Genomic DNA, 25,099 nt, shown 5'->3' with positions numbered 1-25,099 from the left:
AAGGGGTTAAATATAAAAACGGCTCCGGTTCCGTTATTTTAAGGGTCCAAATTTGGTGTGCAATACTTTTAAGGCTTTAAGACACTGTGGTGAAATTTTGGTGAATTTTGAACAATTCCTTCATACTTTTTCGAATATGCAGTAATAAAGTGTGTTCAGTTTAAAATTTAAAGTGACAGTAACGGTTTTATTTTAAAACGTTTTTTGTACTTTGTTATCAAGTTTATGCCTGTTTAACATGTCTGAACTACCAGATAGACTGTGTTCTGTATGTGGGGAAGCCAAGGTTCCTTCTCATTTAAATAGATGTGATTTATGTGACACATAATTTAGAGAAAATGATGCCCAAGATGATTCCTCAAGTGAGGGGAGTAAGCATGGTACTGCATCATCCCCTCCTTCGTCTACACCAGTCTTGCCCACACAGGAGGCCCCTAGTACATCTAGTGCGCCAATACTCCTTACTATGCAACAATTAACGGCTGTAATGGATAATTCTATCAAAAACATTTTAGCCAAAATGCCCACTTATCAGCGAAAGCGCGACTGCTCTGTTTTAGAAAATACTGAAGAGCATGAGGACGCTGATGATATTGGTTCTGAAGTGCCCCTACACCAGTCTGAGGGGGCCAGGGAGGTTTTGTCTGAGGGAGAAATTTCAGATTCAGGGAAAATTTCTCAACAAGCTGAACCTGATGTGATTCCATTTAAATTTAAATTGGAACATCTCCGCGCTCTGCTGAAGGAGGTGTTATCTACTCTGGATGATTGTGAGAATTTGGTCATTCCAGAGAAATTATGTAAAATGGACAAGTTCCTAGAGGTCCCGGGGCCCCCCGAAGCTTTTCCTATACCCAAGCGGGTGGCGGACATTGTAAATAAAGAATGGGAAAGGCCCGGTATACCTTTCGTCCCTCCCCCTATATTTAAGAAATTGTTTCCTATGGTCGACCCCAGAAAGGACTTATGGCAGACAGTCCCCAAGGTCGAGGGGGCGGTTTCTACTCTAAACAAACGCACCACTATACCCATAGAAGATAGTTGTGCTTTCAAAGATCCTATGGATAAAAAATTAGAGGGTTTGCTTAAAAAGATGTTTGTTCAGCAAGGTTACCTTCTACAACCAATTTCATGCATTGTTCCTGTCACTACAGCAGCGTGTTTCTGGTTCGATGAACTAGAAAAGGCGCTCAATAATAATTCTTCTTCTTATGAGGAGATTATGGACAGAATTCATGCTCTCAAATTGGCTAATTCTTTCACCCTAGACGCCACTTTGCAATTGGCTAGGTTAGCGGCGAAAAATTCTGGTTTTGCTATTGTGGCGCGCAGAGCGCTTTGGCTAAAATCTTGGTCAGCGGATGCGTCTTCCAAGAACAAATTGCTTAACATTCCTTTCAAGGGGAAAACGCTGTTTGGCCCTGACTTGAAAGAGATTATCTCTGATATCACTGGGGGCAAGGGCCACGCCCTTCCTCAGGATAGGTCTTTCAAAGCCAAAAATAAACCTAATTTTCGTCCCTTTCGCAGAAACGGACCAGCCCCAAGTGCTACGTCCTCTAAGCAAGAGGGTAATACTTCTCAAGCCAAGCCAGCCTGGAGGCCAATGCAAGGCTGGAACAAAGGAAAGCAGGCCAAGAAACCTGCCACTGCTACCAAGACAGCATGAGATGTTGGCCCCCGATCCGGGACCGGATCTGGTGGGGGGCAGACTCTCTCTCTTCGCTCAGGCTTGGGCAAGAGATGTTCTGGATCCTTGGGCACTAGAAATAGTCTCCCAAGGTTATCTTCTGAAATTCAAGGGGCTTCCCCCAAGGGGGAGGTTCCACAGGTCTCAATTGTCTTCAGACCTCATAAAAAAACAGGCATTCTTACATTGTGTAGAAGACCTGTTAAAAATGGGAGTGATTCATCCTGTTCCATTAGGAGAACAAGGGATGGGGTTCTACTCCAATCTGTTCGTAGTTCCCAAAAAAGAGGGAACATTCAGACCAATCTTAGATCTCAAGATCCTAAACAAGTTTCTCAAGGTTCCATCGTTCAAAATGGAAACCATTCGAACAATTCTTCCTTCCATCCAGGAAGGTCAATTCATGACCACGGTGGATTTAAAGGATGCGTATCTACATATTCCTATCCACAAGGAACATCATCGGTTCCTAAGGTTCGCATTCCTGGACAAGCATTACCAGTTTGTGGCACTTCCGTTCGGATTAGCCACTGCTCCAAGAATTTTCACAAAGGTACTAGGGTCCCTTCTAGCGGTGCTAAGACCAAGGGGCATTGCAGTAGTACCTTACTTGGACGACATTCTGATTCAAGCGTCGTCCCTTCCACAAGCAAAGGCTCACACGGACATTGTCCTGGCCTTTCTCAGATCTCACGGGTGGAAAGTGAACGTAGAAAAAAGTTCGCTATCTCCGTCAACAAGGGTTCCCTTCTTGGGAACAATAATAGACTCCTTAGAAATGAGGATTTTTCTGACAGAGGCCAGAAAATCAAAACTTCTAAACTCTTGTCAAATACTTCATTCTGTTCCTCTTCCTTCCATAGCGCAGTGCATGGAAGTAATAGGTTTGATGGTAGCGGCAATGGACATAGTTCCTTTTGCGCGAATTCATCTAAGACCATTACAACTGTGCATGCTCAGTCAGTGGAATGGGGACTATACAGACTTGTCTCCGACGATACAAGTAGATCAGAGGACCAGAGATTCACTCCGTTGGTGGCTGTTCCTGGACAACCTGTCACAGGGGATGAGCTTCCGCAGACCAGAGTGGGTCATTGTCACGACCGACGCCAGTCTGGTGGGCTGGGGCGCGGTCTGGGGACCCCTGAAAGCTCAGGGTCTTTGGTCTCGGGAAGAATCTCTTCTCCCGATAAATATTCTGGAACTGAGAGCGATATTCAATGCTCTCAAGGCTTGGCCTCAGCTAGCAAAGGCCAAGTTCATACGGTTTCAATCAGACAACATGACGACTGTTGCGTACATCAACCATCAGGGGGGAACAAGGAGTTCCCTGGCGATGGAAGAAGTGACCAAAATCATTCACTGGGCGGAGACTCACTCCTGCCACTTGTCTGCAATCCACATCCCAGGAGTGGAAAATTGGGAAGCGGATTTTCTGAGTCGTCAGACATTTCATCCGGGGGAGTGGGAACTCCATCCGGAAATCTTTGCCCAAATTACTCAATTGTGGGGCATTCCAGACATGGATCTGATGGCCTCTCGTCAGAACTTCAAGGTTCCTTGCTACGGGTCCAGATCCAGGGATCCCAAGGCGACTCTAGTAGATGCACTAGTAGCACCTTGGACCTTCAAACTAGCTTATGTATTCCCGCCGTTTCCTCTCATCCCCAGGCTGGTAGCCAGGATCAATCAGGAGAGGGCATCGGTGATCTTGATAGCTCCTGCGTGGCCACGCAGGACTTGGTATGCAGACCTGGTGAATATGTCATCGGCTCCACCATGGAAGCTACCTTTGAGACGAGACCTTCTTGTTCAAGGTCCGTTCGAACATCCGAATCTGGTCTCACTCCAACTGACTGCTTGGAGATTGAACGCTTGATCTTATCAAAGCGAGGGTTCTCAGATTCTGTCATTGATACTCTTGTTCAGGCCAGAAAGCCTGTAACTAGAAAAATCTACCACAAAATATGGAAAAAATATATCTGTTGGTGTGAATCTAAAGGATTCCCTTGGGACAAGGTAAAAATTCCTAAGATTCTATCCTTTCTTCAAGAAGGTTTGGAGAAAGGATTATCTGCAAGTTCTTTGAAGGGACAGATTTCTGCCTTGTCTGTGTTACTTCACAAAAAGCTGGCAGCTGTGCCAGATGTTCAAGCCTTTGTTCAGGCTCTGGTTAGAATCAAGCCTGTTTACAAACATTTGACTCCTCCTTGGAGTCTCAATTTAGTTCTTTCAGTTCTTCAGGGGGTTCCGTTTGAACCCTTACATTCCGTTGATATTAAGTTATTATCTTGGAAAGTTTTGTTTTTGATTGCAATTTCTTCTGCTAGAAGAGTTTCAGAATTATCTGCTCTGCAGTGTTCTCCTCCTTATCTGGTGTTCCATGCAGATAAGGTGGTTTTACGTACTAAACCTGGCTTTCTTCCGAAAGTTGTTTCTAACAAAAACATTAACCAGGAGATAGTCGTGCCTTCTTTGTGTCCGAATCCAGTTTCAAAGAAGGAACGTTTGTTGCACAATTTGGATGTAGTTCGTGCTCTAAAATTCTATTTAGATGCTACAAAGGATTTTAGACAAACATCTTCTTTGTTTGTTGTTTATTCTGGTAAAAGGAGAGGTCAAAAAGCAACTTCTACCTCTCTCTCTTTTTGGATTAAAAGCATCATCAGATTGGCTTACGAGACTGCCGGACGGCAGCCTCCTGAAAGAATCACAGCTCATTCTACTAGGGCTGTGGCTTCCACATGGGCCTTCAAGAACGAGGCTTCTGTTGATCAGATATGTAAGGCAGCGACTTGGTCTTCACTGCACACTTTTACTAAATTTTACAAATTTGATACTTTTGCTTCTTCTGAGGCTATTTTTGGGAGAAAGGTTTTGCAAGCCGTGGTGCCTTCCATCTAGGTGACCTGATTTGCTCCCTCCCTTCATCCGTGTCCTAAAGCTTTGGTATTGGTTCCCACAAGTAAGGATGACGCCGTGGACCGGACACACCTATGTTGGAGAAAACAGAATTTATGTTTACCTGATAAATTACTTTCTCCAACGGTGTGTCCGGTCCACGGCCCGCCCTGGTTTTTTAATCAGGTCTGATAATTTATTTTCTTTAACTACAGTCACCACGGTATCATATGATTTCTCCTATGCAAATATTCCTCCTTTACGTCGGTCGAATGACTGGGGAAGGCGGAGCCTAGGAGGGATCATGTGACCAGCTTTGCTGGGCTCTTTGCCATTTCCTGTTGGGGAGGAGAATATCCCACAAGTAAGGATGACGCCGTGGACCGGACACACCGTTGGAGAAAGTAATTTATCAGGTAAACATAAATTCTGTTTTTAGAAAAGTAAGCATCCTGCAGACTGCTTCTAATGCTAGTTCATTTGGTTATTATAGATTAGCTGTAATATTATTTCATGCACATTGTGCTTATATTTTAAATATAGCCTTCATAGTCAAACTTATATTTATGATTCATACATCTGAGTTACTATTTCCATAATTTAGAACAATGTGATTAGAAAAGTATTCCTCCTTTTGCAATAATATGTTCATTACTCAAAATATTATCATAATTATAAATTGCATATAGGGTATAAGTGTTTATTCTTTATAAACATCTTCACTTTCCTTCTTGTTATTTTAACCTCTCTTTTTCTCCTTTAGAATCCCCACCAAGCCGAGAGCCCACCTGTTTTGAGTTGGTGGAGCTGACCAAGGCACATGATAAGTCACACAGTTCTGAGTTCACCCGCCTCTGCTCCTTCTATAAACAGTTGTGTCCCGCGCCTCTGAGCGAGGAAGCATGTACTCGTTTAATTGAGGAAAAGTGTAGGCAGAAGCAGAAAAGATGCGGTGAGTAAATCAAACACGTGACCGCAAGTAAATATAGTTCCACTTCCTTATAACAGTATACATATCTAGTCTGCAAATTTCCCTCCATACCTAGGGCTAGATTTATTAAGCCCCTACGGCAGCAAGTTCTCTCAAGAACTTGCTCGCCGGGATTTATCAAGCAGCGGTCACCAGACCGCTGCTTCACTAACATCTACGCCACCTCTATTGTGGCGAAATTCAATCTCCTCGGTCGAGTCCGACCGAGGAGATTGACAGCTCCTGCCCGCGTGTGATTAGCTGTGCGCGGGCGGGAATGCACGCAATCGCAAAATTGCGCTCGTGTGCAATGTTAATTACCTGCGAGTAATTTTGCCCCCCCCACAGGCAAGCTGAGGCGTACAGGGGCGCGTATACGTGCCCCTGTACGCCTCAGCGTTGATAAATCCAGCCCCTAATGTGACTAGCTTCTATTTATAATCAGCATTTTTTTTCCTACCATTATTTGATTATTTTTTTTGAAAATGTGAGGAAGTCATCAAAACTAAAATGCCATTAAAATCTCTGTAAGGACTTATTATAAGTGGTATCTTTTATACATTACAGAACACTTAGAGCTAGATTACAAGTGGAGCTCAAAACTGTGCTTTCGTGAGTGTGATATTTGCTCTTCTCCTGTAATAACAGCTGAGAACGCGCTTCCATAGGCTCCAATGGGAACCTTGTTCTGATGTCGTCAGACACGGCAAAGAACCTAGCGCAGTGCAGGCGGTAAGTCGCACAGTGTTGGGCAGCAAATAAAAATATATATGTATATGAATATATACATATATATTTATGTGTATATAATTAACACATAAATATATATGTATATAACCAAATACATATATATTTACAGTAATAACACAGTCCCCATAGACCGCTATATGTAAAGGCACTTTTCAGTGCCGTTTTTTTTCTAACACCCCACCTCCCCTCACTTTAACCCCTCAAAACTGATCATTTGTGTATGTTCCTGTTTCAAATCAACTAACATTTTCTTGTCAGGCTGTTAAAGGTGTGACTCTCTTCACCAATAGAGCTGTGGCCAGGGAACATTTATTTGCTACTGCAGTATTTGTGTCAGGTGATGGTAAACTTAGAGTTTTACAAGAACATATTTCCAATCTGTGTCATTTTATTTATATATACAGTTGTGCTCATAAGTTTACATACCCTGGCAGAATTTATGATTTCTTGGCCATTTTTCAGAGAATATGAATGATAACGCAAAAACTTTTCTTTCACTCATGGTTAGTGTTTGGCTGAAGCCATTTATTATCAGTCAACTGTGTTTACTCTTTTTAAATCATAATGACAACATAAACTACCCAAATGACCCTGATCAAAAGTTTACATACCCTGGTGATTTTGGCCTGATAACATGCACACAAGTTGACACAAAGGGGTTTGAATGGCTATTAAAGGTAACCATCCTCACCTGTGATCTGTTTGCTTGTAATTAGTGTGTGTGTATAAAAGGTCAATGAGTTTCTGGGCTCCTGACATTTGCGTAGTAATGGCTTTCTTCTGGCGACTTGACCATGCAGCCCATCTTTCTTCAAGTGCCTCCTTATTGTGCATCTTGAAACAGCCACACCACATGTCTTGTATTTCACCTGAAGTTATTTGTGGGTTTGTCTTTGCATCATAAACAATTTTCCTGGAAGTTGTGGCTAAAATTTTAGTTGGTCTACCTGACCGTGGTTTGGTTTCAACAGAACTCCTCATTTTCCACTTCTTTAGTAGAGTTTGAACACTGCTGATTTGCATTCTCAATTCCTTGGATATCTTTTTATATCCCTTTCCTGTTTTATACAGTTCAACTACCTTTTCCCGCAGATCCTTTCACAATTCTTTTGCTTTCCCCATGACTCAGAATCCAGAATCATCAGTGCAGCACTGGATGAAAGATGCAAGGGTCTGTCAGGAGTCTAGAAACTCATTGACCTTTTATACACACACACTAATTACAAGCAAGCAGATCACAGGTGAGGATGCTTACCTTTAATAGCCATTCAAACCTCTTTGTGTCAACTTGTGTGCATGTTATCAGGCCCAAATCACCAGGGTATGTAAACTTTTGATCAGGGTCATTTGGGTAGTTTCTGTTGTCATTATGATTTAAAAAGAGTAAACACAGTTAATTGATAATAAATGGCTTCAGCCAAACACTAACCATGAGTTTTGTATTTTGTATGCTTTATTAAAAAACAGAAATAAATCAGAAAAACAGCTTCTTTAGGCTAAAGTGGCAAGTATTTAGTGTGACCTCCCCTAATACTTGAGCAATAGCAGGAACCTGGCTCTTGTAAACCTAAATGGAATAAAACCCTAAGTAATGTCATTGCTAACACCTGTATTTGTCCTACCATTTCATGTCAAAATGACTGCTGTGAAAAAAGTCTATTACACCAGGTTTGTGCAAGACATGCTTGAGCATTATATGTGGTGTGAGTTTAATTAATTGGAAGCTTGCTAATAAGAACAATTTTCAATCACATTATTCTATTCAAAATGCCAAAGATCACAGAATTTGACAGACATAAAATCATATTTTTGCATCAGCAAGGCCACTCTCAAATAGACAAAAAAAAAAGGACTGGAAGGCTAAGACAACATTCAAAATTTGATGAGAAGTTTCTCAGAGTTTCTTCTTTGAGAGACCAGAAGAAGTCCAGCAAGTACCTGGCTTAGCATCTGGCAGCTTCATCAGGATGCCAAGTTTTCCCTTGTACATTCAGAAGAAGCTTGATCAGGTCTTGTCTTTGTGGAAGGGTACGATATGCCAAAGCTCATAAAGATTGGAATGAAGATCAGTGGAAAAGAAGATTATGGAGTGATGAATCCAAGTTTGAAGAGTTGGAGAGAGATGGAAGAATCAGTGCGGCCTTCAGTGAAACATGGTGGATGGTCTGTCCTGGTTTGGGGCTGCATTTCTGACAGTGGTGTTGGCGATATTGTCAATTGATGGGATTATGAATGCTGAAAAGTACAGACAGGTTTTAATTCATCATGCCATTCCTTCTTGAATTCCGCATGATGACTCTCCGTAGAGTCCAGAACTGAATATTATTTGGGATCACCGGAGAAAGAAATAAAAGACAACCAAAATCTAAAGAGGAACTCTGGGAAATGCTGAAAGAAGCCTGGTATAATATACCAGAAGATAACTTCAGAAAACTTCAGGACAGTCTCTCCAAAAGAGTTCAAGATGTGCTTAGTGCCGAGGGAGGCCACACTAAATACTGACTTTTGCCTGAAGAAGCCATTTTATTTTAAAATTTGTTTTGTGTACAAGTTTACTTTCTGTTTGTATCTTAATAAAGAGACCGAAGAATAACTATATATGGTCATTAAAACTTTGTTAAAACAACAAATCTAATGGTGGCCTAAGACTTTTGCACAGTACTGGGGATAAAGTGAGTACAACTGTTGGCAACAAAAGTGAGTACACCCCTAAGTGGAAATGTCCAAATTGGGCCCAAGGTGTCAATATTTTGTGTGGCCACCATTATTTTCCAGCACTGCCTTAACTTCCAGTAATCCATGTCCTTAGCCTGCTCATCTTCAGCAAATTGTTTGCAGGCTTTCTTGTGCATCATATTTAGAAGAGGCTTCCTTCTGGGGCGACAGCCATACAGACCAATTTAATGCAGTGTGCGGTGTATGGTCTGAGCACTGACAGGCTGACCCCCCACTCCTTCAACCTCTGCAGCAATGCTGGCACCACTCATACGTCTATTTCCCAAAGACAACCTCTGGATATGACGCTGAGCACGTGCACTCAACTTCTTTGGTCGACCATGGCGAGCCCTGTTCTGAGTGGAACCTGTCCTGTGAAACAGCTGTATGTCCTTGCCCACCGTGCTGCAGCTCAGTTTCAGGGTAATCTTCTTGTAGCCTAGGCCATCTTTATGTAGAGCAACAATTCTTTTTTTCAGATCCTCAGAGAGTTCTTTGCCATGAGGTGCCATGTTGAACTTCCAGTGACCAGTGTGAGAGCGATAACACCAAATTTAACACACCTGCTCACCATTCACACCTGAGAGATTGTAACAATAACGAGTCACATTACACCAGGGAGGGAAAATGGCTAATTGGGCCCAATTTGGACATTTCCACTTAGGGGTGTACTCACTTTTGTTGCCAGAGGTTTAGACATTAATGGCTGTGTGTCGAGTTATTTTGAGGCGACAGCAAATTTACACTGTTATACAGGCTGTACACTCATTATTTACATTGTAGCAAAGTGTCAGTTCTTCAGTGTTGTCACATGAAAAGATATAATAAAATATTTACAAAAATGTGAGGGGTGTTCTCACTTTTGTGAGATACTGTATATATAGTAAAACATGTACAGGTAGATTACGAGTTGTGCGTTCGTCTTTTAACGCTGAAAAAATGGTAATTTCAGTCTTAAAACAGCACTGCAGCCATTACAAGACTTGTCGGTATAGCTGTACCGCAAGCCTTTTAGCCTGTAACGCAACGTCAGTCCCGCACTCGTAAAAATTACGTTTTTTCATGGGATTCGCATAGCACAGCCATTACGAGTTTTGCGGTGAGGCTAAAAATCTTGCATTACACCCTATAACGACAAGTTCAATACCGCCATCTGAGAGTAGTAGTTATGAGTTTTACTCAACAAAACTGTCACATAAAACTCATAACTAAAGTGTTACAAAGTACACAAAACACCCATAAACTACCTATTAACCCCTAAACCGAGGCCCTCCCGCATCGCAAACAATATATTAAAGTTATTTTCCCCTTATCTGCCGCTCCCGACATCGCCGCCACTAATAAAATTTATTAATCCGTATTCCCCGGCTCCCCGACATCGTTGCTACTATAATAAAGTTATTAACCCCTAAACCGCCGCCCTCCCAAATTGCAAACACTATTTAAATATAATTAACCCCTAATCTGCCGCCCGCCCACATCGCCCCCACTATACTAAAGTTATTAAAGGGATACTAAACCCAATTTTTTTTTTCATGATTAAGATAGAGCATGCAATTTAAGCAATTTTCTAATTTACTCCTTGTATCAATTTTTCGTCGTTTTCATGCTATCTTTATTTGACAAAGTAGGAATGTAAGCTTAAGAGCCGGCCCATTTTTGGTTCAGAACCTAGGTAGCGCTTGCTGATTGGTGGCTAAATGTAGCAAACCAATTAGCAAGCTCTACCCAAGTGCTGAACCAAAAATGGGCCGTCTCCTAACTTTTTATTTCTGCTTTTTCAAATAAAGATAGCAAGAGAACAAATAAAAAATTGATAATAGGAGTAAATTAGAAAGTTGCTTAAAATTGCATGCTCTGGGGCCCATTTACCAAGCTCCGAGAGCTTGAGGGCCCGTGCTTCTGGCGAGCCTGCAGGCTCACCAGAAACAGCAGTTATGAAGCAGCGGTCTAAAGACCGCTGCTCCATAACCTGTCCGCCTGCTCTGAGCAGGCGAACAGACATCGCTGCAATTCAACCCGCTGATTGGCTGATCCAATCAGCCAATCGGATTGAACTTGATTCTGATTGGCTGATTCCATCAGCCAATCAGAATATTCCTACCTTAATTCCGATTGGCTGATAGAATCCTATCAGCCAATCGGAATTCGAGGGACGCCATCTTGGATGACGTCATTTAAAGGAACCGTCATTCGTCGTTCAGTCGTCGGCCAGGATGGATGTTCCGCGTCGGAGGTCTTCAGGATCCTGCCGCTCCGCTCCGGATGGATGACAATAGAAGATCCCGCTTGGATGAAGACTTCAATCGGATGGAAGACCTCTTCTGCCCCGCTTGGATGAAGACTTCAGCCGGATCATGGACCTCTTCAGCCCCCCGCTTGGGCTTGGATCAGGACATCGGAGGAGCTCTTCTGGATCGATCGGTGAACCTGGTATGGTGAAGATAAGGTAGGAAGATCTTCAGGGGCTTAGTGTTAGGTTTATTTAAGGGGGGTTTGGGTTAGATTAGGGGTATGTGGGTGGTGGGTTGTAATGTTGGGGGGGGGGTATTGTATGTTTTTTTTTACAGGCAAAAGAGCTGAACTTCTTGGGGCATGCCCCGCAAAGGGCCCTGTTCAGGGCTGGTAAGGTAAAAGAGCTTTGAACTTTAGTAATTTAGAATAGGGTAGGGCATTTTTTTATTTTGGGGGGCTTTGTTATTTTATTAGGGGGCTTAGAGTAGGTGTAATTAGTTTAAAATTGTTGTAATATTTTTCTTATGTTTGTAAATATTTTTTTATTTTTTGTAACTTAGTTCTTTTTTATTTTTTGTACTTTAGATAGTTTATTTCATTGTAGTTATTTGTAGGTATTGTATTTAATTTATTTATTGATAGTGTAGTGTTAGGTATTTTATTTAATTAATTTATTGATAGTGTAGTGTTAGGTTTAATTGTAACTTAGGTTAGGATTTATTTTACAGGTAATTTTGTAATTATTTTAACTATTTTAGCTATTAAATAGTTCTTAACTATTTAATAGCTATTGTACCTGGTTAAAATAAATACAAAGTTACCTGTAAAATAAATATTAATCCTAAAATAGCTATAATATAATTATAATTTATATTGTAGCTATATTAGGATTTATTTTACAGGTAAGTATTTAGCTTTAAATAGGAATAATTTATTTAATAAGAGTTAATTAATTTCGTTAGATTAAAATTATATTTAATTTAGGGGGGTGTTAGTGTTAGGGTTAGATTTAGCTTTAGGGGTTAATACATTTATTAGAATAGCGGTGAGCTCCAGTCGGCAGATTAGGGGTTAATAATTGAAGTTAGGTGTCGGCGATGTTAGGGAGGGCAGATTAGGGGTTAATACTATTTATTATAGGGTTAGTGAGGCGGATTAGGGGTTAATAACTTTATTATAGTAGCGGTGCGGTCCGCTCGGCAGATTAGGGGTTAATAAGTGTAGGCAGGTGGAGGTGACGTTGAGGGGGGCAGATTAGGGGTTAATAAATATAATATAGGGGTCGGCGGTGTTAGGGGCAGCAGATTAGGGGTACATAAGTATAACGTAGGTGGGGGCGCTTTGCGGTCGGCAGATTAGGGGTTAATTATTGTAGGTAGCTGGCTGCGACGTTGTGGGGGGCAGGTTAGGGGTTAATAAATATAATATAGGGGTCGGCGGTGTTAGGGGCAGCAGATTAGGGGTACATAAGTATAACGTAGGTGGCGGCGCTTTGCGGTCGGCAGATTAGGGGTTAATTATTGTAGGTAGCTGGCTGCGACGTTGTGGGGGGCAGGTTAGGGGTTAATAAATATAATATAGGGGTCGGCGGTGTTAGGGGCAGCAGATTAGGGGTACATAAGTATAACGTAGGTGGCGGTCGGCAGATTAGGGGTTAAAAAAATTTAATCGAGTGGCGGCGATGTGGGGGGACCTCGGTTTAGGGTTACATAGGTAGTTTATGGGTGTTAGTGTACTTTAGAGTACAGTAGTTAAGAGCTTTATGAACCGGCGTTAGCCCAGAAAGCTCTTAACTATTGACTTTTTTCCTGCGGCTGGAGTTTTGTCGTTAGATGTCTAACGCTCACTTCAGACACGACTCTAAATACCGGAGTTAGAAAAATCCCATTGAAAAGATAGGATACGCAATTTACGTAAGGGGATCTGCGGTATGGAAAAGTCGCGGCTGAAAAGTGAGCGTTAGACCCTTTTTTTAATGACTCCAAATACCGGAGGTAGCTTAAAACCAGCGTTAGGAGCCTCTAACGCTGGTTTTCACGGCTACCGCCCAACTCTAAATCTAGGCCTAAGTTTAAACTAACAATTAAACTAATATAACTATTAAACTAAATCTTGCGTTAAGCTGAAAAAGCAGCGTTAACAGGTCCTAACGCTGCTTTTTCACTACCACTGTTATTACGAGTCTTGCAGGTTTAGGCGCACCGCACACTTCTTTGGCCTTACCGCAAACAGACTTACGTAAACTTCGTAAACCCTTTTTCTAAGGGACTTCCATAGCGCTGGTATTACGAGTCTGTCCTGGGAGTCCAAAAAGTGAGCGGTACACCCTCTACCTCCAAAATTCCTGACGCATTCTAAAGTCAGTAGTTATGAGTTTTACATTACAACGCGGTAGCATAAAACTCATAACTTTAGTGCTTAAAAGTACACTAACACCCATAAACTACCTATTAACCCCTAAACCGAGGCCCTCCCGCATCGCAAACACTATAATGAAATTATTAACCCCTAATCTGCCGCTCCGGACATCGCCGCCACTAGAATAAACATATTAACCCCTAAACCGCTGCACACCCGCCTCGCAAACACTAGTTAAATATTATTAACCCCTAATCTGCCGCCCCTAACATCACCGCCACCTACATTATACTTATTAACCCCTAATCTGCCGTCCCCAATGTCGCCGCCACTATATTAAATGTATTAACCCCTAAATCTAAGTCTAACCCTAACACCCCCTAACTTAAATATAATTTAAATAAATCTAAAGAAAATTACTATAATTAACTAAATTATTCCTATTTAAAACTGAATACTTACCTATAAAATAAACCCTAAAATAGCTACAATATAACTAATAGTTACATTGTAGCTAGCTTAGGGTTTATTTTTATTTTACAGGCTTTGTATTTATTTTAACTAGGTAGAATAGTTACTAAATAGTTATTAACTATTTAATAACTACCTAGCTAAAATAAATACAAATTGACCTGTAAAATAAAACCTTACCTAAGTTACAATAACACCTACACTACATTACCTAAGTTACAATAACACTACACTACAATTAAATAAATTAACTAAATTAAATACAATTGAATAAATTAAATTGGCTAAATCACAAAAAAAAACCCACTAAATTACAGAAAATAAAAAACAAATTACAGATCTTTAAGCTAATTACACCTAATCTAATAGCCCTATCAAAATAATCCCCCCCCCAAAAAAAAAAAACCTAGCCTAAACTAAACTATCAATAGCCCTTAAGAGTGCCTTTTGCGGGGAATTGCCCCAAAGTAATCAGCTCTTTTACCTGTAAAAAAAAAATACAAACAACCCCCCCAACAGTAAAACCCACCACCCACACAACCAACCCCCCAAATAAAATACTAACTAAAAAAAACCTAAGCTCCCCATTGCCCTGAAAAGGGCATTTAGAGTTCTATCAGCCAATCTGAATTAAGGTAGAAAAAATCCTATTGGCTGATGCAATCAGCCAATAGGATTGAGCTGGCATTCTATTGGCTGTTTCAATCAGCCAATAGAATGCAAGCTCAATCCTATTGGCTGATCTAATCAGCCAATAGGATTTTTTCTACCTCAATTCCGATTGGCTGATAGAATTCTATCAGCCAATCGGAATCTAAGGGACGCCATCTTGGATGACATCACTTAAAGAGATATTCATTACGAAGAAGCCGTCATTTGAAGAGGATGCTCCGCGTCGGATGTCTTGAAGATGGACCCACTCCGCGCCGGAAGGATGAAGATAGAAGATGCCGTCTGGATGAAGACTTCTGCCCGTCTGGAGGACCACGTCTGCCGGCTTCGTTGAGGACATCTTGCCGCTTGGATGAAGACTTCTCCCGGTAAGTGAATCTTCGGGGGTTAGTGTTAGGATTTTTTAAAGGGTCTATTGGGTGGGTTTATTTTTTAGGTTAGGGTTTTGGGCCTGCAAAAGAGCTAAATGCCCTTTTAAGGGCAATGCCCATCTAAATGCCTTTTTCATGGCAATGGGGAGCTTAGGTTTTTTTAGTTAGTATTTTATTTGGGGGGTTGGTTGTGTGGGTGGTGGGTTTTACTGTTGGGGGGGGGTTGTTTGTAGTTTTTTTTACATGTAAAAGAACTGATTACTTTGGGTCAATGCCCCGCAAAAGGCCCTTTTAAGGGATATTGATAGTCTAGTTTAGGCTAGGGCTTTTTTTTTTTTTTTTGGGGGGGGGGGGGGGGTTATTTTGATAGGGCTATTAGATTAGGTGTAATTAGTTTAAAGATCTGTAATTTGTTTTTTATTTTCTGTAATTTAGTGGGGGGGGGGTTGTGATTTAGCTAATTTAATTTATTTAATTGTATTTAATTTAGTTAATTTATTTAATTGTAGTGTAGTGTTAGGTGTTAGTGTAACTTAGGTTAGGTTTTATTTTACAGGTCAATTTGTATTTATTTTAGCTAGGTAGTTATTAAATAGTTAATAACTATTTAATAACTATTCTACCTAGTTAAAATAGGTAATAGTTATAGGTAAGTATTTAGTTTTAAATAGGAATAATGCAGATAATGATAGAAATTTTACTTAGATTTATTTTAATTATATTTCAATTAGGAGGTGTTAGGGTTAGGGTTAGACTTAGGTTTAGGGGTTAATACATTTAATATAGTGACAGCGATGTTGGGGGCGGCAGATTAGGGGTTAATAAGTGTAGGTAAATTGCAGCGACATTGGGGGCGGCAGATTAGGGGTTAATAAATATAATGTAGGTGTCGGCGATGTTGGGGGCAGCAGATTAGGGGTTAATAAGTATAATGTAGGTGGCGGCGGTGTCCGGAGCAGCAGATTAGGGGAATAAGTGTAAGATTAGGGGTGTTTAGACTCGGGGTTTATGTTAGGGTGTTAGGTGTAAACATAACTTTAGTTTCCCCATAGGAATCAATGGGGCTGCGTTACTGAGTTTTACGCTGCTTTTTGGCAGGTGTTAGACTTTTTCTCAGCCGGCTCTCCCCATTGATGTCTATGGGGAAATCGTGCACGAGCACGTACAACCAGCTCACCGCTGACTTAAGCAGCGCTGGTATTGGAGTGCGGTATGGAGCTCAATTTTGCTCTACGCTCACTTCTTGTCTTTTAACGCTGGGTTTGTAAAAACCTGTAATACCAACGCTGCAGGTAAGTGAGCGGTGTGAAAAAACTGCTCGTTAGCACCACAAAAAATAACAAACACTAAATTATGATAAATAACAAACAAAATTATCAAAAATAAAAAGAATTACACCTAATCTAATAGCCCTATAAAATAAAAAAGTCCACCCAAAATAAAAAAAAAAAACATAGCCTACAATAAACTACCAATAGCCCTTTTGTAGGGCATTGCTCTAATTTAAACAGCTCTTTTACCTATAAAAAAAATACAAAGAACCCCCCAACAGTAAAACCCACTACCCAACCAACCCCCCCCCCCAAAAAAAAAACTAACTCTAACAAAAACCTAAGTTACCCATTGCCCTGAAAAGGGCATTTGTATGGGCATTTAGCTCTTTTGCATTGCCCTGAAAAGGGCATTTAGCTCTTTTATGAAAAGCCCAAACCCTAAACTAAAAAAAAAAACTACCCAAAAAAGTTTAAATAATCCTAACACTAACCCCGAAGATCCACTTACAGTTGCTGAAGTCCCGCTTGAAGGATCTTCATCCCAGCTGCTCCATCTTCATCCAGGCGGCTCCATCTTCATCCCGGCAGCGTGGAGCGTGGAGCTGATCCATCCTGAAGACATCCAGCGCTGAGCATCCTCTTCATACGTACGCCGCCGTATACAGAATCTTCAATGAAAGGTACGCAATTCAAAATGGCGTCCCTTGCATTCCTATTGGCTGATTTGATTTTCCAAAATGAAAAGGATGCTCCACGCCGGATGTCTTCTGGATGGACCCGCTCCGCCGGGATGAAGATAGAAGACGCCGCAGGGATGAAGATAGAAGACGCCGCAGGGATGAAGATAGAAGATGCCATCTGGATGAAGATGGAGCCGCCTGGATGAAGATGGAGCCGCCAGAATGAAGATCCTTCAAGCGGGACTTCAACAACTGTAAGTGGATCTTCGGGGGTTAGTGTTAGGATTTTTTAAAACTTTTTTGGGTGGTTTATTTTTTTATTTTAGGGTTTGGGCTTTTCGTAAAAGAGATAAATGCCCTTTCCAGGGCAATGCAAAAGAGCTAAATGCCCTTTTAAGGGAAATGCCCATACAAATGCCCTTTTCAGGGCAATGGGTAGATTTTTTTAGGTAGTTTATTTTATTTTTTTGGTTTGGGGGGGCTGGGGAATTGTAATGTTAGTGGGTCTTTGTAAAATAAAAATTCAGGTAAAAGAGCTGTTTAAATTAGGGCAAAGCCCTACAAAAGGCCCTTTTAAGGGCTATTGGTAGTTTATTATAGATTAGGTTTTTTATTTTGGGGTGTTTTTTTTAAAAGGGTATTAGAATAGGAATAATTGTTATTATTTTTGATAATTCGTTTGTTATTTTGTGTAATTTTTTTTTCGTTTGGGTTTATCTTTTTAGAATAGACATTTTTTTATTTTTAATGGGCAGCAAAAGAGCTGAATGCCCTTTTAAGGGCAATGCCCATACAAATGCCCTTTTCAGGGCAATGGGTAGATTAGGTTTTACTTTATTCTTATTTTGAGGGTTTGGGAGGTGGGGTTTGTATACTGTTAGGGGGTGTTTAATTTTATTTTTTAGCAAAAGAGCTGTTAACTAGTGATGTCCCGAACTGTTCGCCCGCGAACGGTTCACAGCGAACATAGGTTGTTCGCGTTCGCGTTTGTGGGCGAACACATGGCGATGTTCGATCCGCCCCTATGTGTCAACATTGTGGAAACTTTGACCCTTTATGTCACAGCCGCCTGACACATTAGAGCCAATCAACATCAGACACTCCCTCACAGACACTCCCAGCTACTCGGAATCCGCCATTTTAGACTCATAACGACCTTGCTTTTTTAATGATAGGACGTGTTATGTTTTTGCTCCTGACATTCATAGGAAAAACATAGCTAGGCTAGTGTATTTACAGCCCAGAAGGACTCCACTCATCTCTGCTGCAAGCACAGCACCCGGAAAAAGCCCTTTTTAGGGCTATATTTCGTGCCGTTTTTTTTTTTTGTTTTTTTTTGTTTTTTATTAGCATTTGCCTGGCTTTCAGCTGTGTGTTTAAGGCTCACAGCATATGCTGTGACTACTGCCACCACTGATATCTCCCTAACAACATTAGTTTAAATTTAACTAACCCAAAAATATAATTATTTTTCTAGTGTAATTTTTTTTCATTTTCTATCAGGCCAGTGTCACACAGCATATACTCTGGTTCATTACTCTGTGCCAGCCAGCAGCCAGCAGTGTTAATATCCGTTTATAACATTATTTTTAATTTAAAAAAAAACACAAAAAAATATTTTTCTAGTGTAATCTAATTACATTTACTATCATGCCTGTGTCTGTCAGGCTCACTCAGCATTAATATACCTCTTTTTTTTCTCAGTCTTTTGGTTAATTGGTCTGTGCCAGGCAGCCACCCAGCACTCATATCTATTTTTCTTTCACCTTAATTTTAATATTAAAAAAAAAAAAGTTTAAATTTGTTTGCTAGTGTAATCAAATCTAATTTTCTATCCGGCCTGTGTGTTTTGCTGACATAGAGAGCCTACTGTGTTTACTTGCTGCCCTCCCTAGTCTATGAGCCACGACTCATATGTGTTTAACCTTTTTTTAATTTCCCCCCCAAAAAAAATAATTTCAATCATTTTTCTAGTGTAATCTAATAGTATTTTCTATCAGGCGTGTGTGTATCCGACATACATAGCCTACTGTTTTTAATAGCTGCCCTTCCAAGGCTATCAGCCACGACTATGTATGTGCTTAACCTTTTTCTTAAAATTTCCAAAAAAAAGTCTTTAAATCATTATGCTAGTGTAATCTAATTGTATTTTCTATCAGGCCTGTGTCTAACTGTCTATCTGACTTACACAGCATACTGTTGTTATAATTGCTGCCCTACGTAGCAGCCAGCCAGTGCGACCACTCATAGAGTCATATGTGCATTGCACTTCTTAACATAATTTTAATATTAAAATCTAAAATTTTAAAATATTTTGCTAGTGTAATGTAACTTAATTTTCTATCAGTCCTGTGTTTTTGTCACTTACACAGCATACTGTGTTAAATTACTGCCCTACCTACCATCCACAACTCATATCTGCCAGCCTGTCTGCCAGGCCCAAGTAGCCAATTAGTGGCACCAATCACAATTCTTGTAACAGTAATAAAAAAAAAAAAAAAAACATAATTTTTTGGACTGCAAATATTCAGTCTCCTAGGGCCATTGAATTTCATTTACCTCCTGCCTGCCACTGCCAGCCTTTTGTGCCAGGCCGTCTAGCCAACTATTTACACCAATCATAATTGTTGTCACAGTCAGACAGTATAGTTATTAATTTAAATAAAAAAATTTTTTAGTGTTGATCTTAACCCTCAGTTTGCTCGTGCCTTTGAATTGCACTTTTCTACAGCCTTCCAAGCCTGTGTGCCAGGCCTACTTAAAAAATATTTACACCAATCATATTTGTTGTGACAGTATTCTAATAATTAAAAATTAAAATTTTTGGTAATAGTTGCTGTGATTTGAATCGTCAGTTTGCTGGTGCCATTGAAACGCACTTTCCTCCTGCCTTGCAGCCTGCTGTGAGCCAGGGCCCCACCTAGCCAATTGTTGTCAGCAATCATATTTCTGTTAACAGTATTGCAAAAATTTTCAATCATCACTGTTTAGACTGTCAGTAATCAGTCTCCTAGTGTCCTTGAATTGCATCTCCCTCCTGCCTGCCATCCTTTTGTGCCAGGCCGTCTTGCCAACTATTTACACCAATCCTAATTTTTTGTCACAGTATAGTTACTTATTAAAATTAAAAAAATCTTTATTGTTGATGATCTTAACCCTCAGTTTGCTCGTGCCTTTGAATTGCACTTTTCTACAGCCTTCCAAGCCTGTGTGCCAGGCCTACTTAAAAAATATTTACACCAATCATATTTGTTGTGACAGTATTCTAATAATTAAAAATTAAAATTTTTGTTAATAGTTGCTGTGATTTGAATAGTCAGTTTGCTGGTGCCAATGAAACACACTTTCCTCCTGCCTTGCAGCCTGCTGTGAGCCAGGCCCCCACCTAGCCAATTGTTGTCAGCAATCATATTTCTGTTAACAGTATTGCAAAAATTGTCAATCATCACTGTTTAGACTGTCAGTAATCAGTCTCCTAGTGTCCTTGAATTGCATCTCCCTCCTGCCTGCCATCCTTTTGTGCCAGGCCGTCTTGCCAACTATTTACACCAATCCTAATTTTTTGTCACAGTATAGTTACTAATTAAAATTAAAAAAATCTTTATTGTTGATGATCTTAACCCTCAGTTTGCTTGTGCCTTTGAATTGCACTTTTCTACAGCCTTCCAAGCCTGTGTGCCAGGCCTACTTAAAAACTATTTACACCAATCATATTTGTTGTGACAGTATTCTAATAATTAAAAATTAAAATTTTTGTTAATAGTTGCTGTGATTTGAATCGTCAGTTTGCTGGTGCCAATGAAACGCACTTTCCTCCTGCGGCTATTCATGCAGGCCATATAGAGCTGACAACATTCAGTGTCGTATCAGCTATTAAACTAATAAGAACAGTACTACCAAAATACAGCCAATGAAGGGCCTTAGGAAGACTGGGCCAAGGTTGGATTGTAGTATTTGGTTAGGCTAATCATGATGGCCATGTAGACCACCATAGTAATAAAAACAGTACTAGCAAAATACAGCCAATGAAGGGCCTTAGGAAGACTGAGCCAAGGTTGGATTGTAGTATTTGGTTAGGCTAATCATGATGGCCATGTAGACCACCACCACCGAGAGTCCTGGAAGTAACAGGGATGATGAGATGAAAGTGCTAAGAATAGTACTACTTGAAACAACAGAGTTAGCCATGGGTGTTAATCCAAGACCGCTTGGATTTATTTTTGTATTGGGTGCAGCTAATCATGCAGGCCATATAGAGCTGACAACATTCGGTGTTGTATCAGCTATAAAAATAATAAGAACTGTACTACCAAAATACAGCCAATGAAGGGCCTTAGGAAGACTGGGCCAAGGTTGGATTGTAGTATTTGGTTAGGCTAATCATGATGGCCATGTAGACCACCACCACCGAGAGTCCTGGAAGTAACAGGGATGATGAGATGAAAGAGCTAAGAATAGTAGAACTTGAAACAACAGAGTTAGCCATGGGTTTTAGTGCAAAACCGCTTGGCTTTTTTTTGGCTTTGGGTGCGGCTATTCATGCAGGCCATATAGAGCTGACAACATTCGGTGTCGTATCAGCTATTAAACTAATAAGAACAGTACTACCAAAATACAGCCAATGAAGGGCCTTAGGAAGACTGGGCCAAGGTTGGATTGTAGTATTTGGTTAGGCTAATCATGATGGCCATGTAGACCACCACCACCGAGAGTCCTGGAAGTAACAGGGATGATGAGATGAAAGAGCTAAGAATAGTAGAACTTGAAACAACAGAGTTAGCCATGGGTGTTAGTGCAAAACCGCTTGGCTTTTTTTTGGCTTTGGGTGCGGCTATTCATGCAGGCCATATAGAGCTGACAACATTCGGTGTCGTATCAGCTATTAAACTAATAAGAACAGTACTACCAAAATACAGCCAATGAAGGGCCTTAGGAAGACTGGGCCAAGGTTGGATTGTAGTATTTGGTTAGGCTAATCATGATGGCCATGTAGACCACCATAGTAATAAGAACAGTACTAGCAAAATACAGCCAATGAAGGGCCTTAGGAAGACTGAGCCAAGGTTGGATTGTAGTATTTGGTTAGGCTAATCATGATGGCCATGTAGACCACCACCGAGAGTCCTGGAAGTAACAGGGATGATGAGATGAAAGTGCTAAGAATAGTACTACTTGAAACAACAGAGTTAGCCATGGGTGTTAATCCAAGACCGCTTGGATTTATTTTTGTATTGGGTGCAGCTAATCATGCAGGCCATATAGAGCTTACAACATTCGGTGTTGTATCAGCTATAAAAATAATAAGAACTGTACTATCAAAATACAGACAATGAAGGGCCTATGAAGACTGAGCAATGGTTGGATTGTAGTATTTTGTTCGGCTAATCATGATGGCCATGTAGACCGCCCGTAACAGGGATGAAAGTGCTAAGAATAGTACTAATTGAAACAACAGAGTTAGCCATGGGTGTCTAAGACCACTCGGCTTTTTTTTGGGTTTGGGTGCAGCTAATCATGAAGGACAGATAGACCTGCCACCATTTGGTGTTGTAACAGGTATGAAAATGCAAATAACAGTACTACATAACACAACCTACTTACCATGGGTCCCAGAACATATGTTTGGTTGTTATATTTTGTAAGGGTAATCATGCAGGCCATATAGACCTCCACCGATAGGGTGAGTATGAGTAACAGCTATTAAAATGCGAAGGACATTACTAATTAACACAACATAGTTACCATGGGTCGCAGACCAAGAGCAGATGTCTTATTATTATATTTTGTATGGGTAATCATCCAGGCCGTATAGACCTCACCAAATAGGGGGAGTTACAGAGATTAAAGTGCTAAGAATGGTAGTACTTAAAACACAACCTCGTTAAAATAGGTAGCAGACCACATGTCTTATTATTATAATTTTTCAGGGTAATCTGGCAGGCCATATAGAACTCCCACGATAGGGGGGGGGGGAACAGGGATTAAAGTGCTAAGAAAAGTACTAATTGACACAAGCTAGTTGGGTCCAAGAACGCATGTTTGATTATTAGAATTTATTAGGGTAATTATATATCTAACAAATATATCTATTTCTCTTCTATCGATTCTATCTAACTATCAATCTATGTATATCTATCTATCCTATCTATCACTATCAATCTATCTTCTGTCCGGGATGTTTTGAGACAGCCACTTTGGGAATGTTAGTTGATTTAGACCCATTATGGCTTAAAAGCAGACTCTGCATCAACTATGTAATTTTCCATGGGAGTTTTGCCAGGGATCCCCCTCCAGCATGCAACAGTCCAGGTGTTAGGACCCTTGAAACAACTTTTCCATCACTATTGTGGCCAGAAAGAGTCCTTGTAGGTTTTAAAGTTCGCCTGCCTATTGAATTCAATGGCGGTTCGCGCGTTCGCGAACAATACCGGAAGTTCGAGTCCGCGGTTCGCGAACCAAAAATTTTAGGTTCGCGACATCACTACTGTTAACTTTAGGGCAATGCCCTACAAAAGGCCCTTTTAAGGGTCCACAAAAGGCCCTTTTAAGGGCCCTTTGTAGTTTATTTACTAACTAGTCTACCTAGTTAAAATAAATACAAACTTACCTGTGAAATAAAAATAAAACCTAAGCTAGCTACAATATAACTATTAGTTATATAGTAGCTAGCTTAAGTTTTATTTCACAGGTAAGTATGTATTTAGATTTATATAGGTATTATTTAGTTAATAATTGTAACTTTAATTTAGCTCTATTTTAATTATGTTAAAGTTAGGGGGTGTTAGGGTTACGTTAGGGTTATGTTAAGGGGTTAATATAGTTTAATTTAGGTTGTTGCGATGTGGGGCTGGCGGTTTAGGGTTAATAGGTTTATTTAGTGGTTGTGATGTGGGAGGCCAGTGGTTAAGGGGTTAATAGCTTTATTTAGTTGCAGGGATGTCAGGGAGCGGCAGCATAGTGGTTAATAGATTTATTATAGTGTGGGCGATGTTGGGGTGCAGGGGAATAGAGGTTAATAACTTTAGTATAGTGGCGGTGAAATCGGGAGCGGCAGATTAGGGGTTAATCAATTTATGTCGGTGGCGGCGATGTCGGGGGCGGCAGATTAGGGGTGTTTCGACATGGAGTTTATGTCAGGGTGTTAGGTTTAAACGTATTTTTTTTTACCCCCATAGACATCAATGGGACTGCATTACAGAGCTTTTCATTCTGTGATTGAGGTGCTAGGTTTTTTTATGACCCGCTCTCCCCATTGATGTCTATCACGCACATCAAAACAGCGCTTGTATTTTGTGCGGTATGGAGCTCAACGCAACCCTATCGCACGCACAGGCCGGCTGTTTCAAAACTTGTAATGGCTGCGCTATAGGGGGTGAAATAACGCAATTTTTGCTGCGTTCATTAAATTCCCTATAGCGCTCATAACTCGTAATCTACCTGATAGACTGCACTCACTGGCCTCTAGTTATCAAGCTCCGTACGTACCTGCCATCGCCGGCCCCAATACGCCCGCCTATGCTCGCCTCACATCGCCGCCACGGACCTGAATACGCTCGCCAAAGTTATCAAAAAAGCTGTCAAAAAGCCGCGCACCAAGTACGGGGCGATGAGCAGCGGACTGTGATAGTTATCACTTACCCGATCTCGCTGCTCTTTGGCTTTTTCTTATACTATACTGTATAGTGTGAGTGCTTAGTGACAGTGGCGGTTTAGGGTTATTAAACCCTAAACCGCCGCTCCTAGACCCCTCCGCAACTATATTAAACATGTTAACCCCTAAACCGCCGCTCCCGGAGCCCACCGCCACTCTAATAAACTTATTAACCCCTAAACCGCCGCTCCCGGACCCCGCTGCCACCTACATAATACCTATTAACCCCTATCCTGCCCCCCTATACCGCCACCACCTATAATAAATTTATTAACCCCTATCCTGCGGATCCCGTACCCCGCCGCAAATAAATAAATTGTTTAACCCCTAAACCGCCGCTCCCGGACCCCGCTGCCACCTA

The 25,099-nt window shown here is 40.9% G+C and overlaps 1 protein-coding gene across 1 annotated transcript in view; it reads left to right on the top strand.

Moving 5' to 3' along the window:
* PRSS56 (serine protease 56) overlaps positions 1–25,099 on the top strand; it is a 95,020-nt gene that overhangs the window by 26,898 nt on the left and 43,023 nt on the right. The window contains exon 10 of the mRNA XM_053711910.1: positions 5,355–5,543. Within this exon, the coding sequence (XP_053567885.1) occupies positions 5,355–5,543 (189 nt within the window). The remainder of the gene's footprint in view (positions 1–5,354; positions 5,544–25,099) is intronic.

This window comes from Bombina bombina, chromosome 4 (genome assembly GCF_027579735.1).
Source record: "Bombina bombina isolate aBomBom1 chromosome 4, aBomBom1.pri, whole genome shotgun sequence".
NCBI lineage: Eukaryota > Metazoa > Chordata > Amphibia > Anura > Bombinatoridae > Bombina > Bombina bombina.
This window is presented reverse-complemented; position numbering and strand designations above follow the sequence as displayed.